Source organism: Gracilinanus agilis, chromosome 2, assembly GCF_016433145.1.
Source record: "Gracilinanus agilis isolate LMUSP501 chromosome 2, AgileGrace, whole genome shotgun sequence".
Classification (NCBI taxonomy): Eukaryota; Metazoa; Chordata; class Mammalia; order Didelphimorphia; family Didelphidae; genus Gracilinanus; species Gracilinanus agilis.
The window spans coordinates 350,825,446-350,847,646 of record NC_058131.1 but is presented as its reverse complement, the minus strand read 5'-3'; the positions used below and the strand labels follow the sequence as shown (position 1 = coordinate 350,847,646).

At 40.3% G+C, this 22,201-nt stretch overlaps 1 protein-coding gene across 1 annotated transcript in view; it reads left to right on the top strand.

The window, feature by feature from the left end:
• Nucleotides 1–22,201, top strand: part of TBC1D9B (TBC1 domain family member 9B) — a 45,572-nt gene that overhangs the window by 18,009 nt on the left and 5,362 nt on the right. Inside the window, 12 exon segments of the mRNA XM_044664401.1 lie at nt 676–855; nt 1,510–1,660; nt 2,041–2,255; nt 2,794–2,911; nt 4,406–4,691; nt 9,028–9,157; nt 9,287–9,385; nt 12,678–12,746; nt 14,181–14,421; nt 14,946–15,011; nt 20,990–21,061; nt 21,488–21,538. Of these exon segments, the coding sequence (XP_044520336.1) occupies nt 676–855; nt 1,510–1,660; nt 2,041–2,255; nt 2,794–2,911; nt 4,406–4,691; nt 9,028–9,157; nt 9,287–9,385; nt 12,678–12,746; nt 14,181–14,421; nt 14,946–15,011; nt 20,990–21,061; nt 21,488–21,538 (1,678 nt within the window).

Sequence of the window (22,201 nt, the reverse complement as noted above, 5' to 3'; positions counted from 1 at the left end):
GCTATTGAAATATTAAAGATGATTTCAGAGAAAACTGGGAAGACTTGTATAAATTGATGCAGAGTAGAGTGAGCAAAATCAGGAAAACAAGTTATATAATAGTAGTAATTTTGTAAAGAAAAACAATCTAGAAACATTTTTAGGAACTGATAAACACAGTGACCAACCACAAATCCAGAGGACTCAAGCTGAACATACCATCCACCTCCTGATAGAGGTGATGGACTCAATACAGATTCAGACATACTTTTCAAAGTGTGAGGAGTTAAGGGTGATCAATGCAGGAATTTGTTTTGCTTGACTATTCATTATAACAAGTTTTTCTTGATTTCTCAAATAAGGGGAAAGGGAAAGAGAAAATGAAGATCTAAAAATAAAATAAAATTTAATTTAAAAAATATTAATAAAGTACAAAGAAAAGAACAAAGTTTGTAAGAATTATATAGGATTTATTATATACTTTTTAAAAATTAGCAAGCAGTATGAAATAGATTCATAGTTGCTTAGAGAAATTTTTTTATTCTGTGTGTATGTAGAAATGCATTTTTTTTTTAGTGTTTACTTTCAGAAATTAAAAATAAGATTTTAAAAAGTGAAGACTACCATGTTAATGGCTGGCCTTTGGAAAATAAAGTCTTTGACTAGCCAGTACAATCAGGCTAACAGATAAGTTAGGAAACTTTTTTTTAACCTGCTCTATCTTTTTCTCAGGAAGGCAATGATCTACCTGCCAGCCCATCCTCCACCCTTAGCAGTTCCCTGACCTCCTTCTTAGAAGAGGCTCCAACTGCTTCTCATGGACTTCTCAAACTTTTTCAAAAAAACTCATCCATAGAGTTTCTTGGACCCAAGGGGGTAAGACTCTCTATTGTAGTTAAGAGATCCAAAATTTGAGGCAACTAGATAGCTAAGTGGTCAGAGAGCCAGGCCTGGAGATTGGAGGTCCTGAGCTCAAATCTAGACTCAGACACTTTCTAGCTGGGTGACCCTGGGCAAGTCACTTAACTGAAATTGCCTATCCCTTACTACTCTTTTGCCTTGGAACCAATACTTAGTGTCAATTCTAAGACCCATGGTATGGGTTTAAAAACAATGATCCAGAATTTGAATGAATGTTGAGTTCTCAAGAGGGAAAGATGCTAATGGCATCATTGGGAACAGATACAGATGTCCTACCCCTTTGCTCTATTAGTATTTCTTTACCATAACCTAAAGGGCCTTGATGCTCCTACTCCAAACTAAAGACTGTAAATTGGGCAGAATTAGCATGTTCCCTGATTTTTTCACACTGAGTCATAAGGAATTGCAGTCAATGTCTTCTTTCAGCTTACTAAGCACATACTTTTTGACTATTAGGACTTTAGTTTATAGTTTGAAAGAGATGGTCCGTGTTTCATAGACGATTTATTTAATATATAAGAGACTTTCTGAGTATACTGCTTTGGCCTGATATATCCACGTAAGGCCTCTGGAGTCCACAAGTCCACAAACAACATTCTTTTCTGTAAGGCAAAGGAGAAGATGAAAGAAGAATCTTGGAATATTCATTTCTTTGAGTATGGACGTGGCATGTGCATGTATCGTACAGCAAAGACCCGGGAGCTGGTCTTAAAAGGCATTCCTGAAAGCCTCCGGGGAGAACTCTGGCTTCTGTTCTCAGGTGAGCTACTGTATCACCACTGCCACACAATTGGAATTCTCTTATTCTTTAGGGTCCTTTAAGTCAGGACATCTACTCTCTGCTACAAGGTAACTCCCCTAGAATGAAGAATGAGGACAAGGTAGGGGGAGGTAGCCTCATATACCAGTTTCTTGTTGAGGGCCTGCACACTCCACTCTTCTTCAGTGCTTAATTCTTAGTAGCTCTTGAAATTCTGGAACCTAAAAAATAAGGTACTACAGACTGAATTGGAACTTTGTCTCTGCTTGGAATTGACCACTTATTTTCTGTAAACTCTCCAGCCTGACATTTTAATTAAGCCCCTAGGTATAAATCTCTTCTGAGAATGTCAGCCAGTGCCATGTGTTTACCCACTATAGGAGCATGGAATGAGATGGTGACCCACCCCGGATACTACTCTGAGCTGGTGGAGAAATCTATGGGCAAGCAAAGTGTTGCTGCTGAAGAAATTGAGCGAGATCTGCACCGTTCCATGCCTGAGCATCCAGCCTTCCAGAATGCAATGGGCATTGCTGCCCTCCGGCGAGTGCTAACAGCTTATGCTTACCGAAACCCAACTATTGGATACTGCCAGGTTAGACATTGCCAATTTGACAGCCTTTTGCTGGGATAGCTAGAGCTAGAAAATTCCCTGTGACCTCTCAGACTCCAGGGCAACTCTATAGTTTGTATCAGAGGCTGTGGAAGAGCCCCTGTCCATTCCAATCCACTGTTCTTAGGAAGCAGACAACCTCTGACAAGATTTAGACAAGACCAAGTGTGTCCCAACACAAAGAAGGATTAGAAAAATAAATTCTTGTCCTTCATATTAAAGTAATATCTTTCACCCATTTCTGGTTTGGATGTGTGTGAGGGCTTCCTTCTCAAAGTAAATTGATTTTAAACACAGAATAGATTTGCTCAGAGGTTTCTCCTTTACTTCCTCAACATGAAGGGCCTACTGTATTCAGTCCTGGGCCAGGCCCCAGAAGCAGAGTGACCTTGGAGGACATTAGCTCCCTTTCCCTGCTAAGGATGAGATCCATCTGATGGCTTGAAATAGGAGCTCCCAGTTTCCAATGCTATTTGTTCTCTGTGCCATATTGCATCTGTCCTGGTGGGACTGTTCATAGGCCATGAACATTGTGACGTCAGTGCTTCTTCTGTACGGCAATGAGGAAGAGGCTTTCTGGCTGCTGGTGGCACTCTGTGAGCGGATGCTGCCTGACTACTACAACACCAGGGTGGTAGGTGAGTTGACCCAAAGCTATCATGTTACTGAACAATAAGAAAAGCACAAGTATTGTAAAAGGAAAATTGCTATAAGGGCAAAAGAAAATTACTCTGAGAGATGACATGTCATGGGATTAAGAGCCAAAGGCATTAGAAGACCTGAATTCTGGTCCTGCTGCTGAAATTTACTGGCTGGTTGATGACCAGCAAATTACTCATCTCTCTGATCCTCATTATCCTTATCTGTCAGACAGGTGAGCATTCTCTGCTCTCATGGACTTGTGAGGGTCAGGTAAGATCCTAGAAGAAAAAGAATATTGAAAACCACAAAGCCTCATACAAATGTCAGGGGTGCTTATTATATTAATCCTTCCATCCATATCATAGTACCTTAAAGAGTTATGATTTCACTGACTTAGAAATTCTCTTTATACATCACACTCCCCTAGGTCTTAGCCTTCAAGAGTTTCTATGGTGGAAAAATTCATCACCCGATGGCCAGTCCGATGATGAACCCTTCTGAGCTCATTCATCTGGTCCTTGGATGATAGAGTTCATTGTCAAACCCATTCTCAAAACCTTTGCCATATACTAGTTCCTGCCCAAGGTTAAGTCTACTAGCCTTGCCCTTAAAAACCCATGATTCACTCTATACTACAATGAGACATTAAAGGAAGTTATTAGTGATAGAATCTCCCTCCATAGTATCTAACAAAATGCCAAATATACACATAATACACTAAATTAGCAACTTTTAATAAAAATGGTTAGCTATAACTCCTTTTTTTTAAAAATAGGAACTATTGGGGGCATCTGGGTAGCTCAGTGGAGTGAGAGTCAGGCCTAGAGACGGGAGGTCCTAGGTTCAAACCCGGCCTCAGCCACTTCCCAGCTGTGTGACCCTGGGCAAGTCACTTGACCCCCATTGCCCACCCTTACCAATCTTCCACCTATGAGACAATGCACCGAAATTAAGGGTAAAAAAAAAAAATAGGAACTATTGAGGCCAGTTTCTATCAGCCTAAAAACTGAATTCCTACATTGAACATTCTGCAGATATGAAATATATATATTTTCTCATTTGCTTCTCATAACAACCCTGAAAGGTATTACGGATGAAGAAACTGAGACAAACAGAAACTAAGTGACTTGCACAGGGTCATATAGCTAGTCTGAGCCATGTTTCAAGTTCTTGGCCCCAGGCCCAGTGCTCTATCTGCTGCACCATCTAGCTGCCATGAGGAACTGAATAATTGTATTCTTTTTTCTTTAGAGATTTAGGGGGAAATGAGTATTTATACCAAAGAAAGAAAAAAATATTGGCAAGGAAGAAAACCATTTAAATATTACTATCAATAATCGTAATTAAGGGGCCCCAGATTTGTGGAGTTTCATTCCATTATAATAAGTTATAAATGATTTTGGCAAAAATAAGAATATCTTTAATGCAGGTTCACAGAGAAAGTCAAGGATCATCTAGCTCATCATAAGCTTCCTTTTCTTACCTTTCAGGTGCCCTTGTAGACCAAGGCATCTTCGAAGAACTCACAAGAGAATTCTTGCCTCAACTCTCAGAGAAGATGCAAGACCTTGGGGTTATTTCAACCATCTCGCTCTCCTGGTTCCTTACTCTCTTCCTCAGTGTCATGCCCTTTGAAAGTGCTGTGGTCATTGTCGACTGTTTCTTCTATGAGGGGATCAAGCTCATTTTGCAGGTTTCCTTGGCCATCCTTGATGCCAACATGGAGCAACTATTGAATTGCAATGATGAAGGTGAAGCCATGACAGTTCTGGGCAGGTGATTCATGGTTCCCTTGTATTTTGACTAGGTCATCAGTCTAATGAAGCATGCCACCCTCCTCATAGGTATGCAGAGAATAGATTGATACATTTTGTTCAACGATCCTTCTTGTTATACAGGAAGGTTTCAGGAATTGAAGGGAGGAGTCACTGGAAGTGACAGAGATATTTAAAAAATAAAAGGAAGAAAGAAAAGATGATTCAGTACCTATTCTGGGCAGAGAGAGGCCCTGAACTGGTAGCAACCTTGCTCCTTGATTAACTGCAGAGCACAGTTTTCAAGCCTGAGTAAAAAAGAATGACTGTGGGTCTGATTGGGTGGGGTGGGTGGAATGGTTAGAGTGGATGGGACAATTTTAGTTTCTAGGAATGTCAGACGTGGCATCTAGGAAGCTGATCTAATGAGCAGTAAGAGCTAAGAAAAAGGCATGAGCTCCTTTTAGGTCAGAGCTATCCAACTAATGACTCTACTTTAGTTTATATGAATTTGCAGCACATGCATCCTAAGTTCTGTCACATTCAGAGTCTGATAGAGGTACAACAAAGGAAAAAAAAGCATAATAAACTGCCTTTTATTTCTCCTACCTTTGTAGAACCTCTCAATAACAATAGTATATAATGGAATTTTGGCAAAATGATGAAATTATTAAAAATCACACATCTGGTGGCAGTTGCTGTAGATGAAAAAGCTGACATCCCTGTGAACAGAGGTAGTGAAAAGTGTTTTGAATACTATTCAAACTAGAAGAAAGAGAAAGTCAAGTCCTTTTTCCTCCTAAACCATGGCTCATTTTGTGTGGCATTTGGTTTAAACAAGTAGTTTAGAATTTTAGATTGGCTTTAAAGTGGCCAGAATGTTTGAGATGAAAAGGAGTAACCTGTGTTTAGATCCAGGCTCTGCCACTGACTCCCTCTGTGTCTTTGGCCAGATGAAAAACCTTTTGGACCTCAATTTCCTTGTCTGGCAGTTGAGCATATTGGACTAAACGGCCTCTTAGGCCCCTTCTGAAGACTCTAAATAATGTTATTATAATAATTGCTTGATAGAAGGACAAAATAAAATGGGAGTTAGACTAGATCATCTCTAATACCTCTTTCATCTGTAACATTTCATGATTCTCCAAATTGTTTTCGAATACTCCTTAGAACCCACACTTGCCTGAGCATGCTGCTTTTAGAGAGCAAGCCATTGGGAAGTAATATGTTCTTTTAGGGGAACATAGCAGCCTTATACTTCCTTAGGCATTTATTCAGCAAACATTGATTATCTGCTGTGCGGAGCATAGACCAGACAATAAGAAAGATGCAAAGTTTAGGCAAAGGACAGTCCCTGCTTTCATGGAGCCAACAATCTAGTGGAGGGGTAAAGGCCCAAAGATTAGATAACTAATACAATATACACAGCATTATATAATAAGAGAAGTATAGCTAAAAATAATAGGTGAAGTCAAAACAGGAATGTCATTACCGACAGGGGAACCAGGGAAGGTTTCCTGGAGAAGGTAGAATTTGAATATAAAGGACAGATCGGCAGAGAAAGATGGAAGGTATTCCAAGCATAAGAAATATTGAGCAAAGGTACAAAAATAGGAGAAGGTGAGACTTGTTGGGGGTGATCCTGTTGGGATAGCACATGTATGTTGGAGGAAATATAAGGCATGAGAATGGGGAAGCAGGGTAGCATCAGATTGTGGAGAGCCTTGACTATCTGGTGTATTAGATGGTAACAGTGGGAAATAAAAGTTGTAGGAGGGAACACCAGCCACCCTTCTTCATCTATGTTCTGTGCAAGGTTGATTCTCTAGATCCTAAGGGAAACAGCAGGTGAGGGATGAGGGGGGATATATGGAGGAAGGGAGGGGGAAGAGTTGAGTATGGCAACTCCTTGTCCTCCTTGACAGTAACGGGATAATTTGGAAAAGAAATGGGTTTGGGGAAACAGTAACAAGTTCAGTTTTAGATAGGATGAGTTTGAGGTGCTAGTGGGTCATCCAGTTGAGTTAGGTCTTTGGGCTATAACCACAGTCAGGAGACAGAATGTGACTGATGATTTCAGTCAGCAAAGGAACCTGAAAATGAGCAGACAGGTCAGCCAATCAGCAAGCATTTATTAAGCCGTTAACATGTGCCATTCACTGCTCTGTTCACTAGGAATTCAAAGACAAAAATCCAGTCCCTTTCCTAAAGAATCTCACGTTCTAATGGGAGAGAAGAGATGCACAAATTGTATGTGCAAGATGCTATATACAGTGGAGTGGAAAATAAGTTCAGAAAGAAGACATTAGCAATTGGAGGGGTAGAAGTGAGACTATGAAAGAGTCTTGCAGAAATGATCTCTGATTTGAGGCTTGCAGGAAACTAGAAAATGAAGAGGAGAGAGAGCATTCCACACATGAGGAACAGCCAGTGAAAAGGCACTGAGTCAATGCACCTAGGTGGCACAGTGGATAGAGAGCCAGACCTGGAGTGAGAAGGGCCTGGGTTTAAATCTGTCCTCACACTTCCTACCTGTGTACCCTGGGCAAGTCACTTAACTGATTGCCCAGCCCTTACCACTCTTCTGCCTTGGAATTGAGTAAGACAAAAAGTAAGGAGTTAAAAAAGAAAAGGCATTGAGTCAGGAGGTAGAATGTTGTATGAGAGGAATAGCAAGAAGACCAGTGCAACTGGCAACCAAGAATCATAGGGGAGGAAAGTGTAGAAAGACTGAAAAGATGGAAAGAAGCTAAGCTAAAAGAACTTTAAATGCCACATGAGGATTTTCTATTTGATCTTGGAGTTTATTGAGGAGGAGGAAAAGGTGATGGCCAGACTTGTGTTTTAGGAAGACCACTTGAGAGGCAGAAAGGAGAAGAGCCAAGAGAACAGCATCATGACTACAATGACCCAAGAAAGATTCTTGCTAGGAGAAGATAGCCTATAGTAACAGATGCCACAGTGGTCAAGTAGAATGAGGATTGAAGAAAGACTATCTGATTGAACAGTTAAAAAACCCTTGTTAATTTTGGAAAGAGTGGTGTCTGTTGAATGATAATGTTGAAAGTCATATTGCAATGAGTTAAAAAGTAAACGAGAGGAAAAAAAGTAGAAGCAAGGACTAGCAAGAGCTTTTTCCAGCTCTTTGATAGTGAACATAGCCTAAGAAGATGGTAGAGTCAAGTGAAGTTTTTGTTTTTCCCAAGATGAGACTTGATTATGTTTGTAGATAATAGGAAAGAAACCAGTAGCAAGGGAAAGGTTGAAGACTGGGCCAGAGGAAGATTGTGGGAACAGTCTCCTGGAAATGGAAGGAAGTATATCTCAGTAGATTGAGAGCCAGGCCTAGAGATGGGAGGTCCTAGGTTGAATTCTGATCTCAGACACTTCTTAGCTGAGTGACCCTGGACAAATCACTTAACTCCCATTGCCTAGTCCTTACTACTCTTCTGCCTTAGAACTAATTCTTAGTATTGATTCTAACATGGAAGGTAAGGATTTAAAAAAAAAAAAAAAGTATGTGTAGAGGGGCTGATCTTAGTAAGGAGAGGAGCCTCCTCTTTATCAGAGATTGAAGTAAAGTAGAAGATTAAAAAATCATGTCAAGGAGATAGTAAAAGACGAGAGAGGTGATGGCAATTCTCAATAAAATATGAGGTCAAGCCCTCAGCTCTGAGAGGGAGACAGCATGTCATGGGAAGCCAAAAGAGAGAGCTAAGGGTTTAGGACAGCTGCTATTGGGAATGGAAGAAAGAGTCCATTTGGAAAGAATGAAAGGATTGTTTTGCTACAGTGAAAGTCTAGTTAAGATTAAGTAACATAAGTTTGTAGTCAACTTGGCTCAGTTGCATGACTTCTTCCTGCTGTGTTCAGCAATATGTGTCACTATCTTCCAGGAACCCCATCTTGCTAGGGCCTAGCAGTCCATTTCTGGATGGCTTGAATGGAGATAGGTGGCCTCTGTCCACATTGTGTGTTTTATCCCTACCTTCATCATCCGAGAGACAAAGCAGCAAGGGTTCCTTGAACCAAAAGGCTTAACAAGGAAATTGGGCTAAAAGATTTCCTGTTAGGGCAAATGGAGCTAAACTAGTTACAGGCCATTTGTTACATCTTAAATTTCCAAGAGTGTCATGAAGAACTGGAATTCTCTGACTCAGAAGGAAGATGTCTCCAATCCAGTGAAGGGCTCCTAGTAGTCTACTTGAACATAAGATGTGTACATTTCATGAGCATATACGAAAAATAAGTGAGTAGCAAAAGATAGGCCCCCAAAGGAGCTTTTTCCATTTTATTTTTTGTCTATTATTCTCACTGCTTTCTAAACTGATGACTGTTTTCCCTCTCCTTAATCACAGATACCTGGATAATGTGGTGAATAAGCAGAGTGTTTCTCCACCTATCCCACACCTACATGCCTTACTTACCAGTGGGGACGAGCCTCCTCCTGAAATCGATATTTTTGAACTCCTTAAAACATCCTATGAGGTCAGGAATCACACTAGGTTTGACTTTAACAACTATACATATACTCTGATTAACTGACCTGGATGTTGGCATATGGGATCTGACATGTTTTTCTCTTGAGGTGTTTAATTGACTTGTTTCTTTTTCTAGAAATTTAGCAGTTTAAGGGCAGATGACATTGAACAGATGCGATTCAAGCAAAGACTAAAAGTCATCCAGTCCTTGGAGGACACAGCCAAGAGGAGTGTGGTATGTAGAACCTCAGATTTGATCCAGAAGCATTCATCAGAGAATGTACACCCTTGCTGATGTTGTTTTTAGAAATTCTGCCTTTCTAGGAATTTCCTACAATGTTCTCTACCCAGGTAGAGGATACTGCTGAACACTAATAATTTAGCTCTGGTTAAATTTTTTTTAATTTAGAATAATTTTCCATGGTTACATGATTCCTGTTTCTACACACACACACACACACACACACACACACACACACACACACTCACTCTTTCCTCCCCCCTCCTGAAACTGACAAGCAGTTCCACTGTATGTAACATTGTTCAAAACCTATTTCCATGTTACTCATATTTGCAATAAAGTGATCTTTTAACGTCAAAACCCTAATCACATCCTCATCAAACTACATGATCAATCATATGTTTTTTTCTTCTGAGTTTCTCCTCCCACAGTTCTTCCTCTGAATGTGGCTAGTTTCCTTTCTCATAAGTCCCTCAGCCTTGCTCTGGATCATTGCATTGTTGCTAGTAGAGAAGTCTGTTATGTTTGATTGTACCACAGTGTATCAGTCTCTGTGTACAATGTTCTCCTGGATCTGCTCCTTTCACTCTGCATCAATTCCTGGAGGTCATTCCAGTAGCTCTGATTAATTCTTAATCTAATGGCTAATAAACTTAGTCAATTATTAAGAGTTCCAAATGACCTTTTTTGCTGGACTGAGTACAGAAATAAGTATGTCTTCTCTTGAAGCAGTAAACTTGAATTTGGTTTCTACTACTCTTTTGGAAAGGCCTTTCCCTTCTGAAGGAGCAGTGGGCCTGAGATTTCCTATTTGTGACAAGAGCATTGGTAGTCTTTGATACCTCTGTTATCTTATTTTGTGTTTGAGAACAGTAGAGAAGACTACTACCCATTCTCCCTAGATGCTGTGGTATGGGGCTACTCTGTGAGTAGCCAAGCATTCATGCCTTCCCCAGTTTAGAGCATAATTCAACATTTTTTCATTCTTGGAGGAGATATGGGAAGAATTAAGGGCAGCATATTGCTTTGGGAACCCAACCTCTCCTTTTTGAAGGGGGATACAAAAAACTTCTAACCATTCTCATTTCATGTTGGGAAAATCCATTGGAGATATTTGTTTTGTTTGGTACTGCCATATACTCAAATTTTCTACTCAGTTATTAATGCACATACAGACAAACCCACTCCTCTTATAAAAGAGTAATCAATGGAATAGACTTGGGGTAAATGACCTCAGCAAGATAGTGTTTGATAAACCCAAATATCCCAGCTTTTGGGACAAGAACCCACTATTTGACAAAAACTGCTGGGAAAATTGGAAAACATTTTGGAAAAAATTTAAGCTTTTTTAGATCAACACCTCCCACCCTATACCAAGATAAATTCAAAATGGATAAATGACAAATATAAAGAGGAAAATTACAAGTAAATTAGGTGAACATAGATTAGTATAACTGTCAGATCTATGGGAAAGGAAAGAATTTAAGACCAAGCAAGAGATAAAGAGCATTACAAGATTTAAAATGGATACTATTGATTATATTAAATTAAAAAGGGTTTGTACAAACAAAACCAATACAACCAAAATTAGAAGGAAAGAAACTGGGGGAAAAATTTATAACAAAATTCTCTGACAAAGGTCTAATATCTCAAATATACAAAGAACTAAGTCAACTTTATAAGAAAGCAAATCATTCCACAATTGACAAATAATCAAGAAATATGAATAGGCAGTTTTTAGATGAAGAAATCAAAACTATCGACAAACACACTCCTCTTATAATACATCTCCATCTGGGAATGGAAATGTTTTGAGGTGGTTTTTTGTTTTTCATTTTTCTCAGTGAAAGAGAAAAGCCAACTCAATTTTTATATTTCCATCAGTGACATAGCTCAGTTAGATTCTAGAAGTCAAGCGTACTATGGGCCTCAAGAGCTTGATAGATTTTTGCCCTTTCCAAACAGCTCCTGACCCTGAGTCATTTAAACATTAAAATTAAAATAAAATAAAGTCCCTTCCCCCACAGTGTGCCTTATTTTGCTTTTGGTTTCTATAATATTTAGAAGAGCCAATTAATAATTAAATCCAAAATCACAAGGCTGTCAGTGGCTTTACCAATTTTAATATAATAAAAATAGAAAGATAATAAAAGGAGGAAAGTACAGAAAGGAAGTAAAGATTTACCGAGCCTAACACCCTTGAGACTGTTTTCAATAAAATTAACAGTGCCAGAGTCTGTCGCTGAATCTCAGTCCACATCAGACTCCCAACTTCCTGCTGGGTCCCACCTTATAAGCAGTTTTCTTCACCTACTAGCTCTCCCACATGACCTCCCAGGAACCAATCACAGTTACTCAATTTGCCTGGCACCACCCAATGCGGGTAGTGCCTGTAGTATCAATTTCCTGTCTCTCAAGGTGTCTGCTGATTGATTAAATTAAAAACAAAAGGAGGTGAAATCCAAGCCCCTAAATGATTAAATCAAAACCCAATTCCCTTCTCACATTTCAAACACTCCAGGAACACAAAACATCTTTTTTTTTTTTTCACCTTTACCTCTCATCTTAGAATCAATACTGTATAAAGCAGAAGAGGGGTAAGGGCTAGGCAATTGAGATTAAATAACCTGACCAGGGTCCCACAGCTAGGAAGTATCTGAGGCCAGATTGAACCCAGGACTTCTCATCTCTAGGCCTGGCTCTCTATTCCCTGAGCCACCTAAAAATTTCGGCAGTTACTCTGCCCCCTCCCCCACCAAAAAAACTTTTCCTGAAAGCACCAGAGAAACTATGTCTCCTCTCCATTCTTTTCTCATGATGACATGAGAGTAGGCTTTCAAATCATGAATCCCAGAATAAGTTGTTCATATAGTCTTAGGCTTTGGAGCTGCCATTTTATACTGTTCTTTACACATGAAACATTTATCAATAGTTTTCCCATCTCTTGGAGGTCCATACTCTACTTCTTTCCATTGAGACCTTGTTTTCCCCTACATTCTATTTTGCAACCCAAAACAAAACTGATATGAATTAACAACCTGAATCATCTTTAGGCGTAGTCTTCCACACTTGGCTCTCCTTAGCTCAAGGACTCCAGGTGAATGAGTTAATAGACCATTATAGCATGCTATTTTTTAAAAAAGGACTCAACTACTGCTGTGTAAGAAAGTAGAGATAGGTTTGTTTTGTCTTTAATAAAAGATTATCATTTGACCATTGTAGAACCATATGATTCTGCCTACTTTAGATTCAATAAATCCTCTTTTCCATCTTTCTTTACCTCAAGGTCCGAGCTATATCTAGTGACATTGGCTTTTCCATGGAAGAGTTAGAAGAGCTTTACATGGTGTTTAAGGTAGGATTCTGGCATGGATGTTGCATCTTTCACTTTTGTTGAATCTGATGGCAAATTCTCCTGGTTTTTTGTTGTTTTTTTTTTTTTTCATCAAATCTCCTTTCTCAAGTAGAGCAGCAATGAGACCTCCTTCTATAACAAGGGTCGGCAACGTATGGCTCTCAAGCCATATCTGGCTCTTTTGAGGACCAGATATGGCTCTTTCTGCAAGAGCCATAAAGTCAATTTTTTTTCAGGCACTGTTACAGGAGCGCACACTGTGAGCACTGCACGGCTCTCACGAAATTACATTTTAAAAAATGTGGCGTTTATGGCTCTCAAGGCCAAAAAGGTTGCCGACCCCTGCTCTATAAGAAGAGAATCTCTTAAAGGATTCCTGCTGATCATCAAGTGCTCTGGGCCAGCTGTCTATTTTCTCCACATCTTTCTACTTAAAGTCCATCTCATTACATATGAGCCTAAGCACGATGAACCTTAGTAATTCCCGAGCTCTGTTGTTCTCCTTCCTCCCTATTTACAGTGCTTCCTCTTTTTTAAAATTGGTTTTTACTTTTTTCAATTACACATAGAAGCAATTTTTGACAATTGTTTTTTGACATTTTTCTATTTATATTCTCTACCTCCCCGAAGCAGTAAATAGTCTGATATAAGTTATAGCAGGACTTTCATGCAATACATATTTTCTTATTCCCCATGTCATGACACACAGCACACATACAATAAAAAACTCATGGAGGAAATAAAGTGAAGGGTGGTGTGCTTTGATCTGCAATCAGACTCCAACAGTTCCTTCTTTGGCTGTGGATAGCCTTTTTTAATCATGAGTCTCTTGGGGTTATCTTGGAACCTGGTTTTGCTAATAATAGTTCAGTTCCACTGCTTCCTCTTAACTATCTGCCTACAGCTAGACAAAAATGACTATAAGATGACAACATGGGGGTAAAGAAGGATAATAAATTTCTCAGATTAAATATTTGGTTTTACCCCTAGAACAGGAGCTGTAGGGCCCAAGAACTTGAGCTTTAGGGGTTTTCTTATATTTTGATAACCTTATTTCAATGTGTTTGGTTTTCCATGTATTTTATTTTATGTATTTAAAAACTTTCTGAGAATGAGTCCATAGGTTTCCCCAGACTGCCAGAGAGGTCCATGATACAAAAAAGGTTAAGAATCTTTACCCTTAGGGGACAGCTAGATGGCACAATGGATAGACCACCAGACTTGGAGTCAGGAGGAACCAGGTTTGAATGGGGACTCAGACATTTCCCAGCTGTGTGACCCTGGGCAAGTCACTTAACCCCATTTGCCTAGCCCTTGTCCTTCTTTCTTAGAGTGTTTGCAAAGACAGAAGTTAAGGTTAAAAGAAAAAAAAAATCTGTGCTCTAGAAGCAATACAAAGATTTCAATTCAATAAACTACTCTTTTCATTTGTAGGCCAAATACCTGATGAGCTGTTACTGGGGAAATAACCGCATGTCAGCCATTCGCAGGGACCAGAGCCTCCCCTATCTGGAACAGTACAGAATTGATGGGAACCAATTCAGGGATCTCTTCGTCAGCCTGACCCCCTGGGCCTGTGGCTCTCATACCCCAGTGCTGGCAGGGCGGATGTTCAGACTTCTAGATGAAAACAAAGACTCTCTCATCAACTTCAAGGAGTTTGTGACAGGGATGAGTAAGTGTCTTTAGGGCTTGTTGGCTACCCTTTTCTCTGTTAATACTGCATAACAGATCATAGAGCTGGTAAGCGCCTTTATCTTGTCCAGCTCTCTCATTATTTGGCTGAAAATGAAGTCCAAAAAAAAAGGGAAATGGGTGAATTAGTAACTTGGTTAGGAATAGGAAGTGGGTTCTTCACTGATCCTTCATGATCCACTGCTGTTCTTCATTCAGGTTTGGTGTGAAAGTGTGGTACCAATGCTAACGAGGTTATCACCCTGAATTTAAATAGTTACTCATCTCTCAAGAAGCCCAAAGGTTTAGGTATGGAAACCAGTTATATCTCTCAAGAACTGATAGAGGACAGACAATATTGTCTCGTGTCAATTCCTGAGTAATTCATGGGATAGAGAGACAAAAACATGCCACTAGACATCTTTCTTTGAAGTGAAGGCTGCCCTCTATTATGCTTTTCTAAATTCTGCCTAATGACACCTCTGTGAATGAGTCTAAATGATGTTCTCTTCCTTTTCTAAATAGGTGGGATGTATCATGGGGACCTGACAGAGAAGCTTAAAGTTCTTTACAAGCTCCATCTTCCTCCAGGTAGGAGAACCCTCTGTGCTCACTTCTATCCCAGAGGAAGGTCTCAGTGATGAGAACCCATGCTAAGTGTTTTCTCAGAGCCTTGTAGCTAACTGCCCAAACCTGAAATGTAAGGTCTAGAGCATTCCTTAGTTTAAAAAAGGGGCCTTCAGATGTTTTACATTGGTTCAAGAAAAGGAAGCACAAGCAGCTTTCTTCCTAGACAAGAATTCATCCAGCTTGGATTAGCAGCTTCACAGGATCCTAGCCAGGGAAGAAAGCCTCCATGGCCTGAAGGACCCAAGGCATTCCCCCTATCACTGAGGTAGTAAAATGTGATGACAAGGATGGCACACCAGCTTTAAGGGAGAAGTGACTTTTGTGGTGAAGCACTTTAGCTGTCTTATAGACAAGGTGGGCTTCTGTGAGATTTTACACTATTTGTTGTGTTAGGGCTTTAGGCTACTCTGAATGTCATATTTACCCCAGAATCCATATTGGAGAGTAAGTCAGTACCCCCAAGTATTTATTCCTCAGCCTAGATAAGTTTACACAAAAGCCTCCATAAACCTTTTCAGCTGGCTTAAACTAATTTCAGGGTCTTCTTAAGTGGGTCAGTATACATAGCTCCCATAGTTTATTTAGATATAAATTTTAAAAGGAGGGAACCACCCAGCTGTTTGTCCGCATTTAGAATACTGATGACACCAGTCTTCAAACCCTTCCCGTCTGCTGTGATTTTAACAACCTTGTTGTGAAATAACATATTATAAGGCAACATAGATCCTGGATTTCTAGTAAAACTTGGATCCCAGTCCCAGTTCTGTCATTTATTAGCTGTGTGAACCTTGGCAAGTCACTCCCCCAAATTGAACCTCAGATTCCTGAACTGTAAAATTGGGGTCAAAATACTTGCATTGCCCACCTTCTAGAATTGTGAATAACTTCAATTTAACAATTCACTTTAGCAAACATTTATCATGAGGCTAGGAAACTGATTACATAAGGAATAATAAGTCGACAAAGGCAGCCTAGAACTAGAAAGTAAAGGACTATAAATGTGAAGCCAAAGAGCTTATGTTTTATTCTAGAACCACTAAAGAGCTGCTGGAGGTTCTTGAGGAGTGGAGTGACATAGTTAGCCCTGAACTTTGCATAAGAAGACTGACAAAAGGGGAGGGCCTGGAGGCAGGGAGGCTCATTAGAAGGCTATGGCAGCAGGGCAGTCTTGATATAACGAGAGAGTCTGAATGAAGGTGCTAAGAAAGGAGAATATGGGAGACAGATGTAAGAGGTTTTTCAGAGGAAGAATCAGTAATACTTGGCAGCTGATTGGCTTTTTGGGGAGGAGAGTCAAAAAAGACCCCAAGGTTGAGATCCTGAGGTGAGTGGAGAAGAACCAAGGAAATAGAGAAGCTATCCACCTCTCTCTAAGCTTCTTTGTTTCTTTGGTGGAACTGAGTCAGCAATAACCCATGATGATGGCCTCCCAGCAGAGGGCAGGTGAGAAAAGGAACAGTGTTTTGTAAACCTTAAAATGCTGTATAGATTATGCAAGTGGTAGTTGGACTAGGACAGCAGTGATGAATGTCATTACATACTCCAAAATAGTATTCTTGGCTGGACTCTATCAAGGTCCTGTAATTTGGTGTGACTGATGGGCTCTGGTCAGAGGCACATACAGGATTTCCATTTTTGAACAAGAGAAAGAGCACAGTTTGTGCCTATCTGAGGGATATTGTACCTATAGTATTAATCAGGGTGAAGAAGTGGACGGACAGGCATCCTCCACTGCTGAGGACAGATTCTGAACAAGTTGAGTAATGATAAAATAACCTCCATTTTTCTAACCTAAATTGATAATGCACTTTCCCCATAATCATCCCACAAAGCAGACATATGAGGCTCATTATCCCCATTTTGCAGATGAAAAAGCAGGCATAAAGCAGTCGCAACATTGCCAGGATCACAGAAAATATCAGAGCCAGAACTTGAACCCAGGTTTCCTGACTATATCTCTTGATCTACACTACACCAGGTTGCCACCCAAATATCTTATTAGCAAGAAATCTTCCTGATATTCTTTTTCAAATGACCGATCATAGATATAGGTTTACTGAGCTCAATTTCCTGAAATGTAAGATAAGTAAAGGTACTTGCTCAGTTGTCAATGGGAATTTGTGCTTCTGGTATTCTGCTTGCAAAAGCTGCAATGCAGATAATAATGTTTCCAGTTCTGCTTTTATTATACCCAAAGCTGAAACTGAGGGATCTATGCTAATCCAGATCTCTTTTTAATGAATTAAGTTGTGTATAGACAGCTAGATAGTGTAATGGCTAAAGTACTTGGGTTTATAGTTAGGAAGTGAGTTGAAATCCTACCTCAGACACCTATGTGAGCCAGACATGCAGCCTCAATTTCCTCATCTGTAAAACAGGCATAATATAGCTACTTCATAAGATTGTTGTCAGGATCCACTAATATAATATCTGTAAAGTGTTTTGTAAACCTTGAAACAACTATGTAAATCTCATTATTATTATCATCATCATTATTATTATCATAGCTTTAACCAGCTTATTGTGGTATAATCAAGATGATGGTATCCGTGGTATTCTGCCTTTCTGCCAGTCCATATAGAATCAAGAAACAGTAAGGCAGTTTCTCTGTTTTCTAAAACAGAGGATAGGCAAGGCTACATTTGGCTTGTCTATAGTATGTTGTATAGTGTAGTTAGAAGAAAAGCTACACCCAGAACACATTAGAATTCAATTCAGCAAATATTTATTAAGCACCTCCCAGTAGAAGGCAGGTGAGAAAAGGAACAGTGTTTTGTAAACCTTGAAATGCTCTATAAATTATGCTAGGAAATATAAAGATGGGGAATGACATGGTCCTAATACTCAAATGTAATGTTACCTTGGAAAGACATTCATTCCAGGTTAATCTCCTCATCCCTGTAAGTCTCAACATTCCACTTAGATATGGGATTAGACTGATGAAGAAGGTGAAAATAAGTTTTAGAAGAGAAATGATTGCCTTCAGTCTTGTTGGCTTCAAGGAGATAACCAGTAAAGAGATGATTGCTACACAGCACAGTAACACTGATATTTTTAGTTAAAACTGTAGTTGAAATTCCTCCTAGACCTAGACGAAGGCTACTGTAATTTAACATAAAGTTATGATCATAAATACCTTCGACCTTGAATTTTTCCAGTTGCCCCTAGAGATGGCCCAAGGGAAGCAGTGTTCCTAAGCTGCATGCCTTCTAAAAGAAGTCATGGTGGAATCATTGCCAGTCTTACCTTTCAAGGTTCCCAGAATGATACTAGCTGGTGATTTCTTAGAGAATAAAATGTTCAGACAAGTGTCCCCTCTGAGGGATCATTTATACCTTAGTTAATAATTAAGCTTGACCATCTCAGACAGCTGGATTAGAATGGGGAGGAATACGTTTTCATTCTTTGAAGAGGTGGTTTTTTCTACTGCTGACCGAAGGCAAAGGAAATCCTGGAAAAAAAAAATCTTTCGGGTAGATTAATTGACTGTCCCAGCTAGCAGGGTCCCCACAGGTTACATACATCTCGAAGGAAAAAAGCAGGAAAGGACTTGTCTAGGCTCACATGGCAAGTCAGGGGCAGCGCCCAGCTAAAGCACAAAAGGCTAACTTGTTCCTCAAAGAAATTCAAGAGCAGAGAGTGGAACATTAGGTAGGAAATCACTCATTATCCCATTGGGCAGAGGAGAGTGCTTTCCCCTTTTTTCCCTCATGGGTGTTTTTTGGTTTTCCTCTTTTGGTTTCCCTGTCCCTGTGCTACTTTGTATTCTTGGTGGGTTTGTTGTTTATCTACACCTGTGGGCTCACTGCTGGAGGGCCTTCCTGGTTAGGACATGCCCGCTATGCATGCAGATCACCTGCTGTCCTTCAGATTCTAGTCTAAGACACCAAAAGGGTAAGGACTTGCCTGGCTAAAACACTTTAAAAATATTTATGATAAACTTAATGGCAGCCATGAAACTGCCAATTAAATTAGTGAACAACACAAAAGGGGAAATCTTAAACTTTCAAGAAGGCAAACCCAAAAGGATTTAATTGTTTTGTGTCATCTACCCTGCCAGGAGTTTTCCTACCCCTACCTCTGGCCCTCGTTTCCTACCTGCTTCCAGCAAGTTGGGCCAAATACCCCCTTAAAATGACAGCAATGATAGCTCCCACACTTTAAAATATATGGATATATACACAGAGATGTGTATGTGTGTGACCGTGTGTCCTTTAGATTTTCCATGTGCTTTGGATTATCTGCTTCATGCATTACTGTCCTCATTTTACAGATAAGGAACCTCAGACCAGAGGAGGGGAAAAGACTTGACCAAGGTCACATGGCTAATAAGTAGCATAGTGGGGACTAGGACCCAGGACTTGTGACTGCCTGTGATTTCCCACACTGCTTCTGGTAAAAGGCCGATGTAGAGAGGCAGCTGGGTAGCTCAGTGGATTGAGAGCCAGGCCTAGAGATGGGAGGTCCTAGGTTCAAATACGGCCTCAGACACATCCCAGCTGTGTGACCCTGGGCAAGTCACTTGACCCCCATTGCCCACCCTTACCACTCTTCCACCTGTAAGTCAATACACAGAAGTTAAGGGTTTAAAATTAAAAAAAACTAAAAAATAAATAAATAAATGAATGAATGAATGAATGAATGAATGAATAAGTAAATGAGCAAATAAATAAATAAATGAATATGTGAATAAATAAATAAATAAGTAAACGGCTGGTGTAGAGAGAACAATGAGTTCCCATCTGGGAAGTATGAGGAGGAAAACTTGAGGAAAATGGAGAAGGGAGAAAACTTTATCTACTGCTCTCCCTTGCATACTTGGGACACATTTTCAGGCTGCTCCACTTTGTTTAATTTTTTTTTTTACCAATTACATGTAATAACAAATTTCCACATAAGTTTTCCTAGGTTATATGATCCGAAATTATCTTCCTTCCTCCCCTCCCTTCCCTTTCCCCTTCTTGTGCTGGCAGGCTATTCAATCTGGATTATATATGTATTCCCATGCAAAACATGTTTCCATATTTTTCATTTTTGTAAGTGAGTAATGTTATAAAACCAAAATCCCAAGACTGGCTCACTTTAGCCTTCTGCCAAAGGGAATTTGCTCAAGAATGGATGAGCAAAGGACCTAGAACCTTAAACCTTGGAAATATATTTCCTCAGATCCAGCTCTTGGTGAATATAGTGATCAGGTCATTTCTAAAGGTCATAAGCTCAGGCTCTTTGCCTTTGTTTTCCTGTCCTTCCATATTTTGGAATAGGAGATTTGGTGCTAGCCAAACATTGAAATCAGAGAAGAGAAATCTGTTTGCTTTGGGGATTCAGTGACTGTGGCTTCCCTCATCAGGACTAATAAGCAGCAGGAAGCCAGTAGTGAAAGAATTTCTGGAACTTCTATGAATGTGAGCCATGATCAGTACTACAGAATGCCCAGCTGTTCCTCTGAGGAAGAGGCCTAAAGAGGAGTTAGCCAAGAGCTCACACTGTTCTCCCCTCCAGCTGGGGAGGGTGCCTACACAAACTTAGGATGATGCATGGCAGGGTCCAAGCACCCAGAAGGGACAAGGTTCACAGTGTATCCAGGTGTTGGGAACCAGTTTCTTAGGATCCCTGCATGGTGAGAACATTATCACAGGCCATTTATTGGAGAATTGGTATTACTACTTAAATCTCTGAGGTATCTTAAGGCTAGCCACAGTGGCCTTCTTGTCATGAGAAAGATGTGGAAGAAGCTCAGTCTTCCCTCTCTTCCCCTGTCCTCCTCTCCTCTCTTTGTAAGCTACTAAAAGAGCATGCCAGGGTGTGTTTTCTCAGGTTAGTCTCTTAACTGATGAGGATGAAAATGCCTATGAGAACCATGGGAACAGGAGGGCTGAGATGACCGCTTCCTTCTTCCCTCTCTCCCCATCCCCCTTTGTCTTACTCTTTCTGTACAGCTCTGAGCACAGAGGAAGCTGAGTCAGCTCTGGAGGCAGCACACTACTTCCCAGAAGACCTCTCTACAGAAGGTAAGAAAACAGAAGAGAGCTGATCTCAGGGGCCTTAGTCAGGGTCTGAGTGGCATATGAGATTTTTCTGGGTCCCCCTCCTCAGTAATTCAGGGCCTTCTGTCCCTCAGAGGGAGGCAGGTCCCCCTCAGCCCATCAGGGCTTAGGCATTGCTGCTGCTGTACTGCCTGCCTCCCTGGAAAAGAAGGAACTTTTCTGTGAAAGCAGGAGTCTCCCCACCAGGAGGCGTTGTTTTCCAGGACACATGCCCACATGTGGTTGTGGGGCTCCAGAAAGATGTTCTTGAGGCAAAACCTGCCTTTCCTGCTTTAGCAATTTAGCAATTTCTACTCCTGTTTTCTTAACTTCGGGTTCTTCAGTGTTTCTGTGTATTCCCTGAATTTTTCTTCTTCCTTCCATCCCCTCTCCTTCCTCCGGGCGCTTCAGTATCTCCTTTTGTCTCAGATCTGGATCTCTTCCTGCACTGTGAGACTCCAGGTCAGTCCCTGGCAGAGTGCTGCCTTCCTGTGCTAAGCACACAAATCCCTAAAGAAACTTTATCATGTCAGTCTTTTTGGTAGGTTTATCATATCAGAGCTTTTCATGGCCCATCTACCTTTCATGTAATGTTCTTGGTCCTTGAACCTTTCTGATTGATACATGGTGAGAAAGAGAATGTGGCTTACGAGATTAAGCAGGATTCAGAAGTGAGGAACGGTGAACTCTGATATACACTTTATGTATACAGGCAATAAAAAAAAAGTAACTGATCCCCTCCAGTATCCTAGTTTTCCCATCTGCAAAGCAGACGAGTACACTTAATGATATTGCCTCATAGGGAAATGCGGTAAAGTGTCATCCAGTGGCCTCTTTAGTCCTTCATATTTGAAGAGCAAGTAAAGCATGATTTTCATTTGTATGAAGAACAACCATAATAACATCTTTTGTTTCACCTTTTGTAGAAATAATATTTTCCCTGAGCTTATGGAAGTTCTTTCTAAGACTGGATATAGAGACAAAAGAGAAAAGATGATGGGAGGGAGGGCTAGGGGGACAGCAGAGATTACAAAGTTGGGGAAGGGGATACATTTGAGGAGGTAGTTGCTAAGAGAAAATATGGATTTAACAAAATGGGTCCCACTCTGCAATGAAAATACTGAA